The following is a 21,909-nucleotide window of genomic DNA, read 5'->3' on the forward strand; positions in this document are numbered from 1 at the left end:
CTAGTCTAAGCAGGATTTCCAGTGAGAATCTTTTAGGTACAAGGTCTTTCAACAAGAGTTGACTTCAGCCTTTGTTACAATGGACTCAGTACAAACTGGAGTTAGACATGAACCATTTGTCACTCTTGCATATGCAATATACAGTCAGCAGTAAGAATTTAATACTTGTGTTAAGCATTTCTTTCCTTGAATTTCTTTCCTTGGTCTTCTCATTCTGGATTTTTTTCACTCAGCCCTTTCTGAGTTTACTTTTCCCCTTATTATATCCCTTATTTTCCAGCTGCTTCTGTAATGACTCTTATCTTCACAATAATTCACATTCCTGGGTCTAAAAAACAACTAGTCTAAAGGGAAGTTGGTTCAAGATGTAAGCATCCAGTTGTCCTTCACAAGCTGAGAAAATGTTAAATTTTGTAAATCATTAGGTAGTGAACAAATAAACTCTTAGAGCAGCTGGATGGTCCTTCAAGATATTTTGAATGTGTCAGGGAGGGGGAAGAGATTTTCTTGGCATTTTAGTAAGCTTAGAGAGCTCGCTGACTGTATTTCCTTCCTTGCATTTTGGGAAATGCTTAATTTAAAATTCCAAAAAGTTTCAAGAAGAGATCTTACCCTGACCTACACTAAACATTAATGCTCAGAAATCAAAGATGGACATGAAATCATAGCTACAGTGAATTGAAAACATTAAGTTGATGCAAACATGTATTTTTGCCTCCAGAAAACAGCTAGCAATTTGTTTGGATAGATGTAAAAGTTCCACTGCTACCATGCTTTCCATTGACTTTCACTAGCCAATGACTTAGCCTAATTCAGCTAAGTAGGTCTTACTGTCTTGGTTTCAGTTTTATAGTGCAAGGATTTGTTTAGTTTCCTTATGAATAGAAAGCCATAGACTTATAAATTGTGAAAATCAACTCGTCTAATTATTATGCTCTGCATTGAAAAGTCTAGCTATAATAATAATCCAGCAAACCCATCACACCCACAAATATAAATTGTTAAAACAAACAAAAAATGCAACAAATACTGAGAACCATTCCCTGAATGTAAAACATCCCGCAGAACAAAATAACCCAAACAATCAACCAACCAGCAAAAAAACCCTTCAGGAGGCAACTGATATTTTCTAATGTAATTCTCCAATAGTATTTCATTATTTTTAATAATGTTTGCTTAGACTCTGAAATAATGTACTCCTTTATGTATTTATTTATGATCTAGCTTATTCTAGTTTATTCACCAAAAGTTTATGCAGTATGCTGTCCTTGTCCTGCTTTCCAGGGTCAGCAATGGAGCACTAGGGGGAGAGCAAGGGACTTGACTCCATTAAGAATGTGATAAAGATCAGTGTGCTGATGCATTTCTCACTATTTCCTTAAAACATTTTTAGCATTAATGGTAAAAAGTTGCTGTGTGTGCTGAACCTAATGGTATCTTGCCTTGTAAAACAACATCCCCTGTCACCCTTGACAAATCTTATAAAAAAAACAATAGAGTATCACCCATTCTGCATGTAAATTGGCAAGCATTTTATCTGTAAGATTACCCACCTTGATCATTAGTATTCATTTACCTTTGTCAAAGAACTACATTCTACCTCATTATGGCAGTGTATTAGTAAATAGAGAATGCAATATAAAATGCATTACCATCACAACGACATCTTTTCTCAAATTTCAGTAGTTGCAAAAGAAATGTAGTTGAAAACCACAGAGGGAAAATCACCCAGCAGAACAATAGGTTCTCATTATCGATGCCTAACTACTGCTATAAAGTCAAATTTTCTGTGCCTCCAGCTAAACAGTACAGTGTTAAAAGCCCCAGTCATGTGCTTATTGCTCATATGTTTTTCATCAGGCCTTTGCAGTTTAGCCAAAAGAAAGAATGCACAAGGTGAAAGTTGAGTAATAAAAAAGTGAAGAATGGACTACCTAAGCATGAGGATCAACTTCAAATCTCGTAGTTTTCTTTAAAAATGAATATTTTGCTATCAAGGCTTTTTTTTTAATTGAGCTTGAAGTTTTAAATTCCTACTCTTGCTTTCAGATCATCTACTTTCTAGCTCCTACAGCTAAGATCTAATATAATTTAATTGTATTTGCAGATTTAAGTGCCATGTTGCACTATCCATTTTTAAGCAGCATTTCTCAATGGAATCAATGGGGAACACTGCTTAAAAATGAATGGCACAATATGGCTTTATATCATGCAGATAAATTTGATTACATAGCTACAAATACAATCAAAAAATAAGAGCAACTGTGCATGCAGTCTGGAAAAGGAAGGAAAAATGCCTTGAAGAACTGGTGATGGGACACTGGCTTTTATCTAATGGGTCACTGTATCAAAATCCAGTCTAAGATAAGTTCTTAGATGAACTGAATACCTAGTATTTAGTTCATCTAAATGAGTAGACTCAGAAAAAAAATTACTTAGTGACATGATTTATGTTTATAAAATTTAATATATTATTGTGGTTTAACCCCAGCTGGAAAATAAATACCACACAGTCCTGCTTGCTCATCTTGCTCATCTCCCCTTGTGGGGGGAGTGAGAGAATTGAAAGGGTAAAACTGGAAATTGTAAAGAAAAGGAAAATAAAATAGGAATGTAACCTACGAAAGCCAAGTAACAGTGATGAAAATACTTGTTCACCATCAAGCAACCAATACCTTGCTAGTTACTCATCAGTGACCCCAGGCCAACCTTCCCCCTGTATTATTGCTGAACCTGATGCCATAAGGCACGGAATGTCCCTTTGGTGATTTGGGATCAGCTGTCCCAGCTGTGCTGCCTCCCAGCTCCGTGTGCCCCTCCAGGCTGTTCACTGGTGGGATGGTGAGAGGAGCACCAAAGGCTTTGACTCTATGTAAACACTGCTCAGCAGTAAGGAAAACCCCCTGGTATTATCACACCAGCAAAAATCCAGGTCCTACTAGCTACTGTGAGGAAAATGAACTATATACTAGCCCAGACTTCCACATATATTAAATCATTGGATGATCTTTTTCATAGTCTTATGTAATAAAATATCATTCTATTTATCCTTTGTAGCCCAATTACAAGATTTTCAGTTGCAATGATTTCTTGTAGTGGTCATAAGTAAAAAGAAAAGAAATACATTGATTGATATATCATGTTATAGATGCAAAATAATTTTAATGCAAAAAACATTGTAACATATAAAAATGGTAGACATTTACCCTAAAGTTCTAAATTACAGATATATTTATTGTTGATATCAGTCTGTAAATGTGAAGCTGATGAAGAACCTAAAGCTGCTTTTAAAATGCAATGAATATGTAAATGACAATCTGATAAAAAAAATGTGTTTTAGTTGCAACTTGGAAAAGCAGAAATACATTAGAAATAAAAAGGCACTAAAAAATACAGAGTGAGAGACAGTGCAACATCATAATTCTGAAAAGCAGTATGAAAGAAGAAAATATAAAGAATATAGATGTCCATATTGCAGTCTCTTCAGTCTTCACAACAGAATTTAACTATGCAATCAAAACTGATGTAAAAAATGAGAAAGAAACTGAGGATAGTATATGCAAAAGTATTTGATTGTAATTAGTTAAAACAGGGCAGCAGAAGCTGGCAATTTAGAAATTTACTAAAGCAGGCCCTGAATCAATAACAGAAAATGGGGAAATCATGGCATTATTTAAAAGCAAAAAAAAACCCCAAAACAATACAAAAATGAAAAAGAAAAGCCTAACCCAAACTAAAAAACCCTAAACAGAGAAATTCTAAGTAGCAACTTAAAAAGTATCAGCAACTGTAGAAACACAAGACCAGAAGCAGCTAGCAACTGTTACAGAAAAACCTAAAAGATCAAAGATAGATTTTGAGTTTCAATAAAACATTGCTGTAGAGAAAGATATATGTAAGCTAGGCTTTAATGTAGACATAGAAGGTAACATTTCTGTTCCATTTAAGAGCACTGAAGTTTCAATAAGGACATCACATCAATTTTTTGCCATTTAAAACAAAAATACCCCTATATTTTAGCACAAAGTTTTGAAATACTGGGGGGGTTTAGTCTTTAAAATAAGAATGAGAACATGGGCAGTCTGGTCACTTTTTGAATATGTGGTAAATTGACATAAAGATTAGAGAAATGATTACCAGCAATTCTAGTATAATAAAATAATTTTAGATATTCTCATAAATATTTTTGGGATGTTATTAAATTATTGTGTGATTCCTGGAAGAGAGAGAGATATAAATATCTGTCACAATGGATTTAGGATATAAAAATAGAAAAGAGATAGTACTTATTATAATTGGTTATGGATCTATGCATAGTAATTGATTCTAAGATGACAAGGAAGTTTGTCTGATATTTTTGGTGCTGGCAGTGCTAAACCCACAAATCAACTGCTATAGCATGATGGGTTATTTAATATTTTCAAGAAGAGAAACTCATTAAGAAAAAAGATTATGAATAAAAAAGTACAAAATGGGAGAACACCTAACAGCAATCCCTAAAAAAAAAATCCCCGAGAACCTGCAGCCATTTTTGAAGTTTTCTAAAATATGTTAAATCAGTAAATTTTGTCTTGTAAGGAGAAAATCAAAGCGATTCGAATCTGTGTAGCGGATAATTAGCAGAGAAACACAATTAGATACAGTTTGAGAAGTACATTTCAAGAGGAACGTGCCCCTTTCTTTTAAATAAAGAGAAGCAGCAGAAAATTTAGCAGTGCCTTTGATGTTAATGCATAAAGTTTATATAAATACATAAAATGCAACTAAACACAATATCAAATTATTTCTATGAAAATTTATTTAACAGTTCATCAACTTTTACCACCAAAGCCAAATAAGCCAAATAACTTTGTATCTTCAGTTTCTGTTTCTTGAAATCTTTTAAACAAAACTAGATGTTTTTTTGAAGATACAAAAAGCAGATTTTATACAGCTGATTATGAGATGCACTTCTATATTCAGGGGAAATCTAACTTTAGAAACAATGTTTGCTTTCAATTTAATGATTAAATATAAATATCAGTTCTATTCAGTTTTTCCGTAAGGAACTGTGGTGCACAGAGTTTTCAAAAATTCCATATAGTTTTCTCAATTGCTGAAATCATGTGTTGTTAAAATTCATTTACTAAATTTACTCATTTTAGCCAAGTGTAAGAAAAGTATGAAATTATTTTTTTTTTTAAATAGAAACTGAGATGTAGCAGAAGGTCAAAATCTTACATTGTTTTTTGTTGTAGAATGGGTTCACATCTGATAGGTCTTTCATAATATTGGTTGTTATTCATAAATCCAAAATATTATCAGTTTGCAAAATTATTTCTTCTTTATTTATTTTTTCTATATTTTTTCTGAACAAATGCAATTAGCTGGAAATCAGACATATTTCTGTTTCTGCCCTATCTGACTAAATTCAAGTTCATTTTAGATGAGCAGTAAAGTGAACAAGCATAAATGACAAATTGTGTGCTCCTATTTCAATTGTCAAAGCCTTAGAGAGAACATTAAAGGAGATTTGAAGAGTCAGATTTACAATTTTATAACCCAAAATGTAATTCTATATAATTATTCCATTTTTAAATGTCAGGGTATAGCTATACATCATGAATTATTTATTGTCAAGGCCTGTGGAATGTAAATGTCAAAATATTCCATAGCATAATCAGATACCAAATAGGTAACCAAATAAGTATGGTTAATATATTAATGGTTAATAACTAAAACTAAAAATAACCAGATTAAAATTAATCGTAATTTATAGGAAATTTTAAATCCCTGTTTAACAGATGTATTAGTAATTTTTGAATTTAAAATAGCTAAATTGCAGAAAATTATTATTCTTAATTCTTTGTTTACTGCTAATACCGCAAGAAATAGCTTCCTGAAAGAAAGATTTCTTCAACAGGGAGGAGTGGATGAAACTAATTTCCAGTGCACTATAGTCATTTAGAATTTCAAGTGATGTTTATTGCATTAATATTTTTGTTCTGAAGGAATTGTGTGCAGATGATGAAGTTTTTTTATGTTGCTTGCCTCTAGAACAAGGGGCGGGAATCTGACTTCTCCCTGTCTTGCTGTTTGCATGGGAGCTGGAGCTCCTCTTGTTCATGTTTCTCACTGCTCCAGTTGATAAAACCAGTAGAATGCCGTGTGATATTTTTCCAGGAGTCTCTCACTGCACAAGCACTCACTTAATAATGTTGTGTTCTTTCATTTAATGTTTTGTTTTCTTTTGCCAGTAAGATGGAATTAAAGTAGCAGGCTCTGAGAATGAAGCCATCAAATAGGAGAAAACATTTTCTAACAACTTTTGTGCTAGAATAAAGATCTTTGCAGTGAAACACTCTCTGCTTATAATAAATGGAGATGGAATAGGTCTCTGCAGTCAGCCTGTGCTTCAGCACAACTTCATTCCTTTGAAAGAGCACACCAGTGTTATAGTTTCCACAGCTGAAAAAAAGTAACTAAATAAGAGTTTGAACAAGCTTTTCAAGTCAACTGCCTGCAGGAGACTTGACAGGATATTTAAGGAACTGCTGAGGGAAAATGAACAATGATTTTAAAACAATTTAACTGCCAACATACTAAATGAATAAAAAAGAAGAGAAAAGAAAATTAGCAGTCTTCTGGGGAAGACCATTTCAGAGTCTTTCAAGTATATTAAGATAGCAAGAGGAAAAGAGCATTATATGACAGATGTGTAGAAGTAAAAATAAATCAGAGATTAACAAAGCTTAACATATTCTAGCTACAATAGCAGAATTGAGAGATTGATGCATCAGAAAATATGAATCAAAAATGTGCAAGGATTTATAGATCTTTTCACAAGAAATAATCATCCCTTCCAAGGAGAAACTTCCTTTTTTTTTTCTTTTTGAAGGTCATATAGCCTACTTATTATTTATTTGTTCATCTTTGCACTCTTCATATCTAAATAAGATTTCATTACTTCTTTGGTTTAAGAATAAATTCTATTATATGATGAAGAGCACGATGATGGTTTCTAAGCAGAAGAAACATAAAAAATGTGAGGATGAAAGTTAAATTATGAGCTTCCTCAGAACTCAGTAACTTTATAAGTTCATTTCAAACTTCACAGAACAAACAATCTACTTATTACTATAGAGCTCATAAGGGATATCAGCCCCTGAATCTTGTTTTGGTGATAGGACTTTGACCATTTTAGGGCTAGGGAGGCTGTAAATTCAAAGGAACTTAGGAGTGAAAAGAGGATGTATCATCTTTGGAAAGAGAGTCAGGTTTCTCAAGAAGTATTTAAGGGGGTGCTAGGATATGTAGGAAAAATATTAGGGAGGCTAAAACTCAGTTTGAACATAATTTGGCAACTTCTATAAAGGATAATAAAAATGTTTTAACAAATATTTTAATGGCAAAAAGAAGGGTAAGAAAAACCTTTGCTCTCTACTGGATGTGGTAGAGAGCTTAGTAACTGCAGATGAGGAGAAGCTGGAAATGCTTAACACCTTCTTTGCCTCAGTCTTTAGTGAGAAGACAGCTTGTCCTCAGGACAACTGTCCTCCTGGGCTGGTAGATGGTGTCAGGGAGCAGAATGGTCCCCCTGCTATCCAGGAGGAGGCAGCCAGAGAACTGCTGAGCTGCTTGGATATTTATAACTATAGACCCAGATGGGATCCATTCCAGGGTGATGAGGGAGCTGGCAGATGAGCTTGTGAAGCCACTCTCCATCATTTACCAACAGTCCTGGCTCTCTGGTGAGGTTCCAGATGACTGGAAGATGGCCAGTGTGATTCCCATTCACAAAAAGGGTGGGAAGGAGGATCCTGGTAATTACAGGCCAGTTAGCCTGACCTCAGTACCTGGTAAGGCAATGAACAGTTTATGCTGAGTGTCATCACGCAGCACTTACAGGATGGCCAGGGCATCAGACCCAGCCAGCAGGGTTTAGGAGGGGTAGGTCATGTTTGACCAACCTGATCTCCTTTAATGACCTAGTGACCTGCCTGGTGGATGCAGGGAAGGCTGTGGATGTTGTCTATTTCTTTCCTTCAGCAAGGCCTTTGCCACTGTCTCCCACAGCACACTCCTGGGAAAGCTGCAGCCCATGGCTTGGACAGGAGCACTCTGTGCTGGGTTAGGAACTGGCTGGGCCCAGAGGGTGGTGGTGAACAGCGCTGCATCCAGCTGGGGCCGGTCACCAGTGGTGTCCCTCAGGGGTCTGTGCTGGGGCCAATATTTTTATTGACCACATGGATGAGGGGACTGAGTCTTTCATCAGTAAATTTGCAGATGACAATAAGCTGGGAATGTGTGTCAATCAGTTGGAAGGTAGGAGGGCTCTGCCGAGAGACCTGGAATGGTTGAATGGATGGGCAGTAAGATGAAGTTTAATAAGTCCAAGTGCCAAGTCCTGCATTTAGGCCATAATACCCTGCAGTGTTACAGGCTGGGGACACTGTGGCTGGACAGGGCCCAGGCAGAAAGGGACCTGGGGGTACTGGTCAGCAGCCAACTGGACATGAGCCAGCAGTGTGCCCTGGTGGCCAAGAATGCCAATGGCATCAGGAGCAGTGTGGCCAGCAGGAGCAGGGAGGTCATCCTTCCCCTGTACTGGCACTGGTGGGGCTGCACCTTGAGTGCTGTGTCCAGCTCTGGGCCCTCCGTTTGGGAGGCACCTTGAGACACTTGAGTGTCCAGAGGAGGCAACGAGGCTGCTGAGGGGCTTGGAACACAGACCCTGTGAGGAACGACTGAGGGAGCTGGGGTTGTTTAGCCTGGAGAAAAGAAGACTCAGAGGTGACCTTATCACTCTCTACAACTTCTTGAAAGGCGGCTGCAGTCAAGTGGGGGTCAGTCTCTTTCTCCAGGCAACAACTGACAGAATCAGAGGACACAGTCTCAAGCTGTGCCAAGGGAAATATAGGTTGGATATTAGGAAAAAGTTTTTTTATAGAAAGGGTGAAAAAGTATTGGAATGCATTGCCCAGGGAGGTCTTGGAGTCACCATCCCTGGATGTGTTTAAAAAAAGATTGGATGTGGCACTCAGTGCCTTGGTTTAGTTGAGGTGTTAGGGCTGGGTTGGACTCAATGATCCTGAAGGTCTCTTCCAACCTAGTGATTCTGTGATTCTGTAAAGAGTATATTGCCCATTCAAAGCCCTTGATGGTTTTGTATACTGCCTAGTTACATGTCTCTAGAATGTTCTTTTACCCAAATGAGTTTTTAAGCACTAGCTGTGAATCACAGCTGGAACAAAGAATCAGCTTTTTTTGAATCATCTGCAAATGATATTACAAGAATACTAGAATGACACTTTAGGTTTTCAAACGATGATCACTTTGTTTCCAAGGAATTTTAAATATTTTGAGTGTGTGTGCATCAGCAGTTTAAAAGGAAACTGCAGGAACAGTTAATGATTGTACTTTTAAATTTGAGATCTGACAGTTAATGATAAATTCACTGAGGTCATTGTAATCCTCTCAATCTCAGCTTTCTTTTCCATCACTGCTGTTTAGGTTTGTCATACAGACTTTTAAATTAATTTTAAAGAGACAGAAATTCCCATTTTTCAAACTCACTAAAGCAAAATGAACTAAAGAAAATTAAAAAGAAGGAAGAAAAAAAGATGGAAGAAATACAATATCCATAATTAAAGACACGTTCAGATTAGAAGTCAATAAAACTAATCAAGAAAGTTAGGAACTGGGACTCCTGAAACACAGGAAGGAAAAGTAGGGTCAGAAAGAACAATAAATGGAACCATAGTCAAAATAAGTGGTCAATGAACAGCTATGAGCACAAATAGTAATTGAAAAGATAAAATTAAATAATATAGAATTGACATTTAAAACATGCAGAAGACAAAGAAAGAGAAATACCCATGAAATTTTTGTGTCTGGGAAACTCACACATGTCACTGGGATCTCTAGGGATCAGCAACTCACAGAATCTTATTTACTGCATTTCAAATCACCAAGTTGAAGAGTGCAGATCTATTTCTCAGTATTGGAAAATTTTTAATTACAATTCTCAAAAATTTAAGATTTTTTACTTTGCTGCAATAAGGACTACACATAAAAACTCCAATTCTATTTTTCCTTGAACTATGAGTGCTGAGATATAGACTCTCCCGTATCTGCAGGCAAGAAGTAAATATGACTTTCATGTTATATTTGTTTATTTTTTTGTTAACACTGCCTCTTCACAGTATATATAATGGGCTAGGGAGGTTGGACTAGGTGACCCACTGTGGTCCCCTCCAACCTTACCCACTCTGTGCTATTGTGATACTTCACAACCAAAATCTAATTGTCATCACATGCCTATACTTAGGGTTATTTCTTATATAAGCATTTTATCTGCACTTAACAGAAGTGAAATTTTTGTACCTTTTACTCTGTGCATTTGACTTTAGATATGATTATACTATATAATTTTGTGATAATGTGAACTTTGTCATCTCAATTTTATGTGAATTTTTATTGGAACAATACAACTATTGCACAGTTCATAGGCAAATATGTATGGGATTGTGGGATTCATATTCTCTGAACCTGAGAGAAGCAGTGAGAGAAGCAAAGAATGATAAAAACAATTCTTATCTCATTCACTGCTCCTGTGTTGCGCTAAAGTAGAATGCAATAAGCAGAGTATTTACCCAAAGTGATGGTGTTGTGTTTCCTTGGCCTATCAGGGCCAAGTGCATGTCCAGACTGTCAGTAAGCAGACAGTCACGAGATTCTGGGCAGTTGAGTGCAGTTGTGTGCAGAGTTGAGTGCTTGGCAGATTCAGTTTACATGTAATGTAATATAGTGTAATATAGTACGGAATAATGTAGTATAATAATTAATTTGCCTTCTGATATCCATGGAGTCCTCCTCATCATTCTTCCTGGAACTGGGCAAAAGTATCACTGATATGAGATCTTTGTGATAGCCTTCCTTTATTGATTTTTTTCTAGATAACTCAAAACTGGACATCACATCAACAACTTTCAATTCTTACCTTGTAATCAAATATTATCCTAATGCATTCTATTACTTTCCCTTAAAAGATAATATTTTTTCATGGAACACTGCCAAACATCTTTATCAATTCAATTACATGGCAACAACTATATTTTAATTTCACCCATATGCTTGCTGAGCTCTAAGACATCCTAAAAAGATCCACATTCCTCTTCAAAAGTTATATTGATTTTTCTTCAGCTTGTTGAACAATGTGTCTCCTAGTTCTACTTTTTTTTTTTTTTTTTTTTTAACAAATCTCTACCAATTTTCTAACTGTGGAAATTGAACAGCTTCTCATCAAGGAAGATTTCTGGCAGGTTCATCACCTCCCACTGCTTCGACAGAAAGGCTAACTTAACCTCAAGGTCAACATTTGTACTTCAAACACTTCATATCTGTCTCTTTCACAACTAAACAGAAAAGATTGTCTTATCCTAGCAACTTGCTATGCTTCTGTTTATTGATTTTCCTTATTTTAACTCAGTTCCTTCAAGCCAAAGGAATTGCTCCAATGCACTACTTATCCTGTTACCTCAGTAGGATAATATAAGAAATACAACATAATAGATAAGGAATTTTTTTTTCCTTCCCCTCAACACCATTGCCTTTGAATTCATTTTTGGCCTTGATCTGTTGTTGACTCTTTAGTAAGGTTTTACTTTCTTAATCTTTGCAAAACTGTATTACTGCTTAAATTAGGTTTTTGGGATTTTTTCCTCAAAACCCTGTTGGCCACATTTTCTACTACCTTCTTTTAAACACTTTCTACTCCACTACCTTCTTCTTAAAACATTTCATTTTCCTGAAATGCATATCCTAATATCTACTAGATCCCCTGACTGTGTTGTTTCATCACCTCTTTCGGTGATACATTCAAATTTTGATTCTGATTGGCAATATGCTAACATGGTGCTTTTACATTATTTCAGATCAACAGTAAATACTTACCTTTTTGCTGTTGTCTTCAAATCTATTTCAACAACCTTCCCTAGTTTAATATTATTCCCCATACAAAGTAAAAAAAAAATAATTTTCCTCTTTCTTTCCTCCTAGAGTGCCCAATTTGAATGTATTATAGACACTTTAGATACATTTAGAGCATATTATTGTCACATTTACTCCCATTGAGAAAATCTACTCTGCTTTAGACCAGCTGTTTCTCTATTCATTCGATACTTTTATCTTATACTGAAATAGAAGATGTTAACTGAATCACCAGCATTTGAACTGATAATAATTAAAATGTCACTGCAAATAATGTACTCTGGTATTCTATTACTTGTATTTATTCTCAATGGTAAATATAAATATAGATTAATGTCTAAAAATATTGGTTTTAAACACATTTTTAAAAACCCCAAACTAAAGCAGTGATTTCCTGGCATGTCACCTAACTAAAGGTTTAAATTACTATCTAATTCAGTAATGGAATAACAAAATAATAGAAACATATAAAATGTGCAGTAAACAGTGAAGAAATTGTAATCTTTTAAATTTATAGCAACAAAATAATTTCTGCAATAGATGGAATACACAACTGCATATTGCATGGTGTTGTGATGTCTATATTAACTTCTTAAAACTCAGCTACTCTTTATGGTGCAAAACAGAAATATATCATGAAAAGATTCCTGCAAAAACCTCAAAACTAAGAGTAAAGTTTTGTTGTAAAAGACACTTTTCCTTCATAAGAGTGTAACATCAGCAAAAAAAAGCTGTAACACAAGCAGCTCCTGAGTTAAATGTCAAGAGACATGGGATCTGTGAGAGGGAGCTATGCTTTTTATTTTTATGCTGGACAATGTCCTTGCCTACATTCCTGTAGTATGTTGGCAAAATGCTTTATGTAGCCCAGTCAAGAAGGAAAACAATAGAATTCAACTTTAAAACAATGCAGTCTCTTAATTACAGGTTTCGGCTGTTGCCCAGAACCATCCATCCCCCAGTCTCCACTGTGACAGACAAAGTGGAGATGACAAAACTTGTGCAAACAATGAAATATGAGCCTTATGGATGTAACCACCTGCATATTCCACATAATAAATCTTCTTCCAGTGCATTACTGAGGTCTTGTTAAACAAGAGTGAGGACATTCTGACTGCTGCCTGAGGTTAGGTTAGAAATATGCATGTCAGCCACAGCCAGTGCAGATGACTGGATCAGTTTCTTTAATTCCAGTTATTAATTAATTAATTTACCATGATTAATAACTGATATTACACAATCCTATCCTAATTCAATGTTTTTCAGACTTTGGAAAATAAATATTTGCTTCTCTGTGTGACTAAATGGTAAAGATATATTTTTCTTTCTAAGAACAGAATACCCTGAAGTCACCTTGTCTATTTGAAAAAATCTTCAAAGAAAAATATGCACCTATGGTTCTAATACTAAATACAGGAAAAGGCATATATTTATGTAAACTAATGCTAAAACCAGTTTTTCTCTGCACCTCAAAATACCTTATGAAAGATTTTTTTTAAGGTAATGTTTTTTCAATCTTTTACTAGAAAATTTACACATTCAAAGCACAGAGAAGTGTCAGTTTTTGATATTCTAAAGCAGAAAAAAAGATCACATAATTTATTATGTATTTTCATTGGTACTTTCTGTACATTTTTATTGCCAAACAAATTAGAAACTCTGTCAATTAATTTACATACTTTATAATTAACACACTATGCTCAAAAATATTAAAGTTGCTGTGACATTTTCCCTGCTAATTCATGATGTTGTTTCAAACTAACAGTTGTATACAAAATCATTTAAAATTATGGCTTGAATAGATATGCTTGATTTCAAATAATTTCTTTTATAGCAAAGAATGTAAAAAATGAAAGCTGAAAAACCCCCAATTTTTTATAGCTTAAAATATTTCTCGTTCTTATAAAATTTCCTTCATTAAACTCTGCTCCCAAAATTTGGCTGCAGATTTATTTTAGCAGAAGAGGAAGTGACTGGTTTTATGATGCACTCCACTTAACTAATCCTTTAAATTCATTGGGAATTAGGGTTCTCTGGCAGTTGATTTTAATAAGATCATTGTAATTAACAACTTTCTTCATTTCTAATACTTTACTTACCATTATATGATATTATTACTTCTTAAATGAAAGCCTAGAATAATTACACACAACATTTATTATTCAATGGACTTTGTAAAGCCATAATATGAATTCCAAATGTGTATGCAAAAGGTCAGAGTAGTTCTTGCTGTGAATATAAGCATCTGTCTGTATTATTTTTGTCTTCCATCTTTCCAGAATTGTTAATACTTATAGTTAATTCCAGTAAAATTTTGAATTTTTTTCTGATATGAACAGAAAATCTGTAAAAAAAGCTGAGTTTTTAACTTAAACACATTTAAAAAAAAAAAAAAACCTGTGGGGTTTTCAGCAAAATACCAGCTGTCTGCGTGGTCATATAGAAAGAGATTAGATTAATTTTCTGGTTACAAAACTATTTGTGTATTTTACAGTAAAGAATCAATCACACATCTTCAGAAGAACGAGACCACTGTCTCTGAGAAGTATATACTGACAACTAAATCCCTAGTCAGTTACTGCAAATTCCACTAGGTGGAAGCTAGATTTTCTCATTTTGGCTTTTTGACTTGATAGTTCCTAGTGTACAATGATCTCTTTTGCATGGATGAGGAATAATGAGTTTGCTCACACAGAAAAGGGTCTGTAGTGTGAGGTTTATAGGTTAAGGTACACTCAGACTCAGATGCCTAATTCTTTACTTTACTCAGCAATCTAGATGTTAAATTTTAACACATATATACCTCCAAAATAGAGTTTGTTGTGTGCTTTTAGTGCAAACAGTACTGCTTCCACACAGTCTATTCAGATATTTCACTAGATCTAGTATATCCCATGTTGCTGCTCTAAGTCATATTCTGCTGAGCATGCAAGCAGATTAAATCCTGCTAATGCAGTCCAAATGCAAATGGAAAAATATACCTTCTTAACCAGCTCTTTGAATGCCCCTTGATGACCTTTTAAGAAGCCTGCCTCTCTCCACTGACTATATGGAAGGAAAGCTTGGAATGGTAAAGCAATGTACAAAAATTTGTAAAAATTTGGAAGTGGAAGCTTGGGAATGAAAATTCAGAAGATAGCTCAATAACAATAAAATAAGATCCTTCATATTTTTTTTTCAAAATACCTTCAATTGGTTTTTCTAGTTTAGAGTTAACCTTTCCGAGTATTCAGAATTTAAATAGCATTTTTGTATTCAAAGCAAAATCCTAACTGATTTCCATTCTACTTCAAAGTACTCAGGTCATTGCTTATGTGCTTCTACAAAACAAACATGATATTCTGGGCAAAAAGAAAGCGAGAAATGCTTTGTAAAAAGTCAACATATGACAATTTTAAGTAAAATATGCTGCTTAAGTGGTGCAACTGACCATTACTTTGGAACTATAAAACAGAGACACAAAGCATATCATTAACAGTAACATTCAGCTTCATTAAATGCAGGAATATTCTGGCTTGTGCAATTGCCGAACTCATTCCTCATTCAAAATTTGAAATATATTTAAATTACAACTCTTCATATTTTCAGTTTGTAAAAAGTGCATAAAAAGATGATCTATAAAGCCTCTGATTAAGTAAACAATGTTGAGTGATTTATGAAAAAGTTGTCAGCATTTCCTATATTACAAAAGAATAAGCAGTAACATTATGCTATTTTTTGCATATCTCTTTTCTGCCCTAAAAGTTTTCAGATATAAACCTGATTTGAGCTGCCTCAAATAGCCATCAGATCAAAACAAACTGAAATAATACCCTGAATTTTGCTACCAAATAAAAAAGTGAATAAATCATAAGCATAGGAATATTCTCATAGGCAGTTAAAAAAATATTAGATATTGTTAGATATATCTTACAAATGGAATTTTTTTGAAGCCTGGATTAAAATATTTCCAAGGATGCAACTGTAATGAAATGTAGTAAAATGTGTTAGTGATCAATAAATTATTTCTTCTGCTAGGAACAAGGTTTTCACATTCAGTTATGAATATGATTTTCCATTAGTTGTCTTTTTGCTATTCTGCAAACAATTATTGTTTGCTACCAAAAATTTGAAATTACCTATAGTTGAGGAAGCTGAAAGAAAACATTAATCATTGTCTCTGTCATACTAATAATGCATCCGCATCTGTTCATTACATCCTGTTCTTAACATCCATAATGAAATACCAAATACCTTAGCACATTAGCCTAGATAATCTTAGCATCTGTTCAATTTTTTCTTAAAACTAATTAACTAACTAAATAAACCCCCAGTATACACTGAGGTGGTATTTTATATCATATTTAATTGTAACTCTATCAGTTTCAAATCAGCTGCAAAAATACAAACTGAAGAATGGAGGAATCTGATTTCTACTATGCAAATTTTATTGTGTAGGTGAGACTGGTTTTCAGGAGCTAAATTTAGCTCTCAAATTGTTTCTTGCTGACTCTGTACCTGAAAGCTAATTAACTGATATGATCTTTCTTATATCTGTATAAAAGTTCTGTTTTTCTTGAGATAAATCACACAAAAGTGGAAAGCATTGATAACGTGGCCAAAATATAACATAATATATCACAGCAACATAACTAAAAAACTCCACTAATTCTTAACTAGTGGAAAAAGCAAAATAAAAAAAAAAAAAAGAAAACATCTATTCTGTGTCATCATATCCTAAAGAAGTATGGGCTTTTTCATGTTTGAAAAAAGGCCATTATTTTTCTCCATTTATTACAATGGCAGTACTTCCAAGCAAAATACTCTCCCTTCAATGGAAGTTACAACAGACAGCACTGGAAGATTGCTAAGTAGATTATAAGTGACACTAATAGACGCAATTATTGCATCAATGAAATATTTTTTAACTTCCATTACCCATCAAGACATTATTTAAAAAAAGAGAATCTTTCCCCTATTGTATGCAACAACCTTCCTCACCATGACCTCTCTAAAAAACAGCATTCATCCCTCATTTTCCAACGAGGAAAAATATTTGACTTCTAATGCAGAGATTTTAGAAGTTTGAACACACTCCCAAACTTTTTCAAGGGCTGATGTCTCAGTTTGATGCCACTGGGTTTTGGAATGCAGCGCTACGATTGTTTTGGTAGATAATGAAAATACTGAACTTCTTCAAATTATTATAATATAGGATATTATTTAGATTTGAAAATTTTTTGTTGGTTTTGCTGGTACTCTACCATCCACTTTGTAATAGAAATTTGAGCACACAACAAAGAAAATCCATATTCTATTTTAAATCTATGTTTGTTCAAATTGGAAATGGATTTAGCAGGTATTTTCTCCTCAAAATGTGAAAAGGAATGGCAATAATTGGATTTTATTTTAACTTAAGAAGCAAATGCTAGTTTTCTCATATGATATCTGCATACATGGGAGAGGTTTTGTGCTGAATCTTACAGAATATGTGATTTTCACAAAGTTAAAATAGCAAGTGGCTATCACTTCCTGTTAAGACATCAGTAAAATAAAACTTTACTCTTTTCTTAGAGTTTAAATCTGAAACCGCTGATGCTTGAGATTGTCAATGGTCATACAGCTAAAGTCAGAAGAATCTTGAAATGAGCAGACTTCATATCTTTAAAAGTTTGAGTAACTGGATATTTCCTTCATTTCAAGGCTTTTTCCACATGCCCAAGAATTTAAATATTCTAATGTAGTATATACAAAATATTTCATCTGCATGTTTTTAAAGCCAGTAATCGCAAAAAGAAACATATATTATGACAGCCAATGTATACTTACTGTTGTACTTAAATACATATATATATATATATTATATATATATATAGTATATATCTTTATACTCTGCTGCAAGTTAATTCAAGAACACATATTGATGTGGAGAATGACATTACTACTAAGAAAAAATTCAAAATAATAACACTATTTATTCAATGTTAATAAAAACTGGAATCAATAGTTTCCCGAGTTGTCACATATGTATTTTATTACATATATCATTGGAAAGAGTTTTTGTCTGAAAGAGAATATTATTAAAATCATATCAAAATTTTCACTTATTTCTTCCCTATTACAAAGCAAGAGTAATGACAACAGCAACTAAAATAAATGAAAAACTGCTCTTACCATGACAGCTGGGCAGGGCTCTGTTCCACCCAGGTCTTCCATCATCTCCCATGATACACGTTAGGGTAGAGTATCCCTGAAGAACATATCCTGCATCACAGTAATATGTGACAGTGGAACCCAGTTTGTAATCCATTCCAAGTCTGGTTCCATTCATTATATTTCCAGGATCAAAACACGACTCACGAAGTTTTGCTGTAGAGGAAAAAAGTGTGAATAAAATTCTAAATATAATCCAAAATGAATAAATAATAAATATAAATTAAAACAAATACAAAAATTAAAATCTAAATAGTTCCTAGAGTTCTCTTGAGGCCTTCTTTGAGTACCCTGCAGAACCTGGTTTTTTTTTTAAGAAGGCTTTCCATCAAATGTCTTCTCTACTTCATTCTAACAACTGTACAAATTACTATATCATGTCACAAACCATGTCTTCTGTCCTTTTTTAAAGTTAATTCTTATAGTGCTCCATTTTTTTTTTCAGCATTCATTCTGATCAATGATAAAGTTTTATAATTAGATTAAGTTAGATATACAGAAATTTTTACAGTAGACAAGGCACATCCTAGTTTTAAGATCTATGGTGTGAAAACTGGTAAATGGAGGAAACCAACATGAACAATTTGTTGCACAATAAGAAGTATGCGAGCCAGAATATCTTCAAAATTAATAAACCTCAGGTGAGTTTCTATGTGCATATGATGTGATGGTATACATTTTCATATATATATTTATCCCTCAGTGGATGAAAAAATATAAAAATATTCCTTAAATGTATCTCATTCTTTTATCATTTATAACTATTTGTTTCAAATTATTGAAATAAATTCAAACATATGCATAGGCTTTTATCTTTGTTTCCCTTTCACTTCTACAATGTGAATACCAATGTCCAGTAACATACTGAATAAAAATAAATACTCAACACTTCTAATTAACAGCATTACTATACAGAAGGTGAGAAAAGTAAAACACTTAGGAAAAAATGCAATTTCTTTTAAGGAAACAAGAGTAAATGTATTATGTAGAAGCTGGAGTAAAACAGATTATTTTATGCTGCGCAGGATGGAGTATGCAATAATATATTTTATCAAGCAGAAGATGGAAATTTCAGACTTTCTTTAACATTTAAGAGTGTTTTGGAGAAAATCAATAGAGAACACTTCTTCATTTTCTACAAGACCAGTGCCAGCTTTCAAATACATCAAAAAAAAGGTTTATTTACCAGGCACATTTGCACTGTGGAACTTTCTGCTACAGGTAGGTATGGTTGCCAAAAGATTATATGAGCTTTGAACTTCCTGGAAAGCTTTTTAAGAGTTTTATATAAAAAGACATTTTATCTGATCCTGTCAGTACCTAAAATGAAGTTTCTGAGAAATTATAGATAAGCAGGAACAATTATTATTTATTTGACTTTTATATAGTTTGGCCACACATAAACTATTGGTCACTACTAGAGCCAAGTTAATGAACTAAGTACATCCCTTAAGGCCACTTTTATGTTTTAATGTTTCTGAGAGGAGATAAATAAATACATTCTGGTAACATTTGAAGAAGGAAACACAGAATAATTCTTTTGAATTTTCAATTTCAATCTTTCAAAAGCATGTCAAGGTCTCCTAGTGTGTTTAAAAATTTATTATGATTTGCACATATAATCTACAGAGCATGGTTCTGATATGAAAAACAGAGTAACAAATAATAATTACAATACATCTTTTATCATAAAGAACAGGATTAGGTACTCACATTGATTTATATATGTAGAAGTACTGTGTAGTCTAAAAATTATTTAACACACATTAAAAAATTTGGATGGACAATGAAAAGTCAAAAGATGCAATTTACTAGAAAGTCTATAAGATATCACACAGATATTATTAATTATTGAGTAAGCTATCCACACACTCATTTGAGAAGTCTGGCAGGTCATAGGGCAAATTTCAAACTCTTTCAAGTCTAAATTATCAAACTTAGGGGGAAAAAAGGAAAAAAAAAAAGATAAATTAATTTAGGATTATAACTTATACTTTAGAAAATCAATACAATAACATTTTTCCTGTTATTGAACCAATATTGATATAACTGCATTGATTCATAATTGCTATTGTGAAATCATCATTCTTGAGTTTATGACAAAAATAATTCAAAATGTTTCAAAGGTACTCTAGAAGGTACACAGATAAAGTGGATATTAGTCCTAGATGAAAAAAATAAAGAGAGAAAAAATAATCTATTATGTCTGGTGCATAAATCAAAAATTGAGAAAAGAATGATCTGTCACAGCACAAATTACCTCTAGGGAAAAAAATACAGCCCTGTAATTTTCTTTTCCCCAAAATTATAGTTGTGACAGGCTTGTGAAATTGCTGACTAAACAGTAACAATGTCACTATAGAAATACAGTTTCTTAATACCAATTCTGAAAAATAAAGCCTGAAATACTAAGCACCTTAAAACTACTTCTGCAAATCTGAAGGAACTGCTAAGTGAACTTGTAGAAAAAGTTAGTAAATATGCTACAATGTATGAAGCACAAATCAAATGAGGCAAAAGAATTCTTCACATGCAGTGAAAAAAAGACCAAAAAAGGAGGCTGTTTCAGCTAATTTATAAGTGCTCCCAGGAGACAGGAGGGAAAGTTGTTCACCACCGACATCATGTTGCTCCAACTGAGGATCACAAGACATCGATTATCCCTGTAGCCCTTTCCCTTTTTCCTAACAATATTAGTATCATTAAGTTAAAAATATGTAAAGGCAGTGACAGATATAGCAGAACATCAGAGAAAATGCTGCAATATTACAAAGATGTTTTTTCAGTGTGAGCATTTTAAAAATTATTTTCTGTAATAAGTAGCCAGGAAATAATTTTTTTCAGTGAGCAGTTCAGATTTGGGTTACAGTAGCATTAAATTCTTGTCTGTTCATACCAGGTGCCAATTCCTTCCGTACATAATAAAATTTTGCAAGGTGCTTCAAAGAAACCAGCATTTACTTCTCTGATAACATTGTCACACCACTGGATCAAGTAAGGCTCTGAAACACAGGCTGAAAACAGTGACACATGCTGTTTCAGTCTCAAGTGCAACAAGGAAGTCTCTGTTGAATATCATAGTGCAATGATGCCAAAATCCTCCTGAAAACTTGTATATCAGTGTGTGGAAAATGGTATGGGAAGGCAAGAGAAGCAAGTGCTTTGTCCAGAACCTGATGACTTACCACTACATCCCTAAGTTTCAAAGAGAATAAAGCCATAATAAACTTCTTGGAGATATTACAGACATACCAAACTATAGCAAGCATTCAGTAATTATTCTCCAGAGTATCTAATAGAACTAAAGAGCTTTTCCTCCATTATAATATAGAAATGAAGTGAGGGAGAGAGAATGAGAATAAAACTCAACCACGTGGTTACAGATTAGACCTGGGACATGGGCCAGTCTGAAATTTGGATCTGAAAAATAGGGTCCACCAATGAAGTATAATTTGAGTACCCTTACACTTAAAATATGATTAATGCACATATAGGGCACAACTGCATCAGTTACAATTTGCATGAAAAATTTATGTTCATCAAATCAGAAAAAATTAGGTTGAAAGTGATGTAGTACAACTCCCATGCAAATCAGGGCCAGTTTGATTAGGTTACTTAGGACTTTTTACAGTCCAGTTATGATTTTGAAGGATTCCAATGCCATAATCTAAGGGCAAGCACTTCCAATGTTTGACTAGCAGAGTGATTAATTTTTTTTATTAATATGCAATCGAAATTTCTGTTATA

At 33.7% G+C, this 21,909-nt stretch overlaps 1 protein-coding gene across 4 annotated transcripts in view; it reads right to left on the reverse strand.

The window, feature by feature from the left end:
- Positions 1–21,909, reverse strand: part of CSMD3 (CUB and Sushi multiple domains 3) — a 586,421-nt gene that overhangs the window by 142,757 nt on the left and 421,755 nt on the right. For all 4 annotated transcript variants that reach the window (XM_054290025.1, XM_054289307.1, XM_054288554.1 and 1 more), the window contains one exon: positions 18,124–18,318. In XM_054290025.1, coding sequence (XP_054146000.1) covers positions 18,124–18,318 — 195 coding nt within the window. The remainder of the gene's footprint in view (positions 1–18,123; positions 18,319–21,909) is intronic.

Source organism: Melozone crissalis, unplaced genomic scaffold (genome assembly GCF_028551555.1).
Source record: "Melozone crissalis strain CALT ecotype California unplaced genomic scaffold, PUWL_Pcris_2 ptg000002l_1, whole genome shotgun sequence".
NCBI classification, from domain to species: Eukaryota; Metazoa; Chordata; class Aves; order Passeriformes; family Passerellidae; genus Melozone; species Melozone crissalis.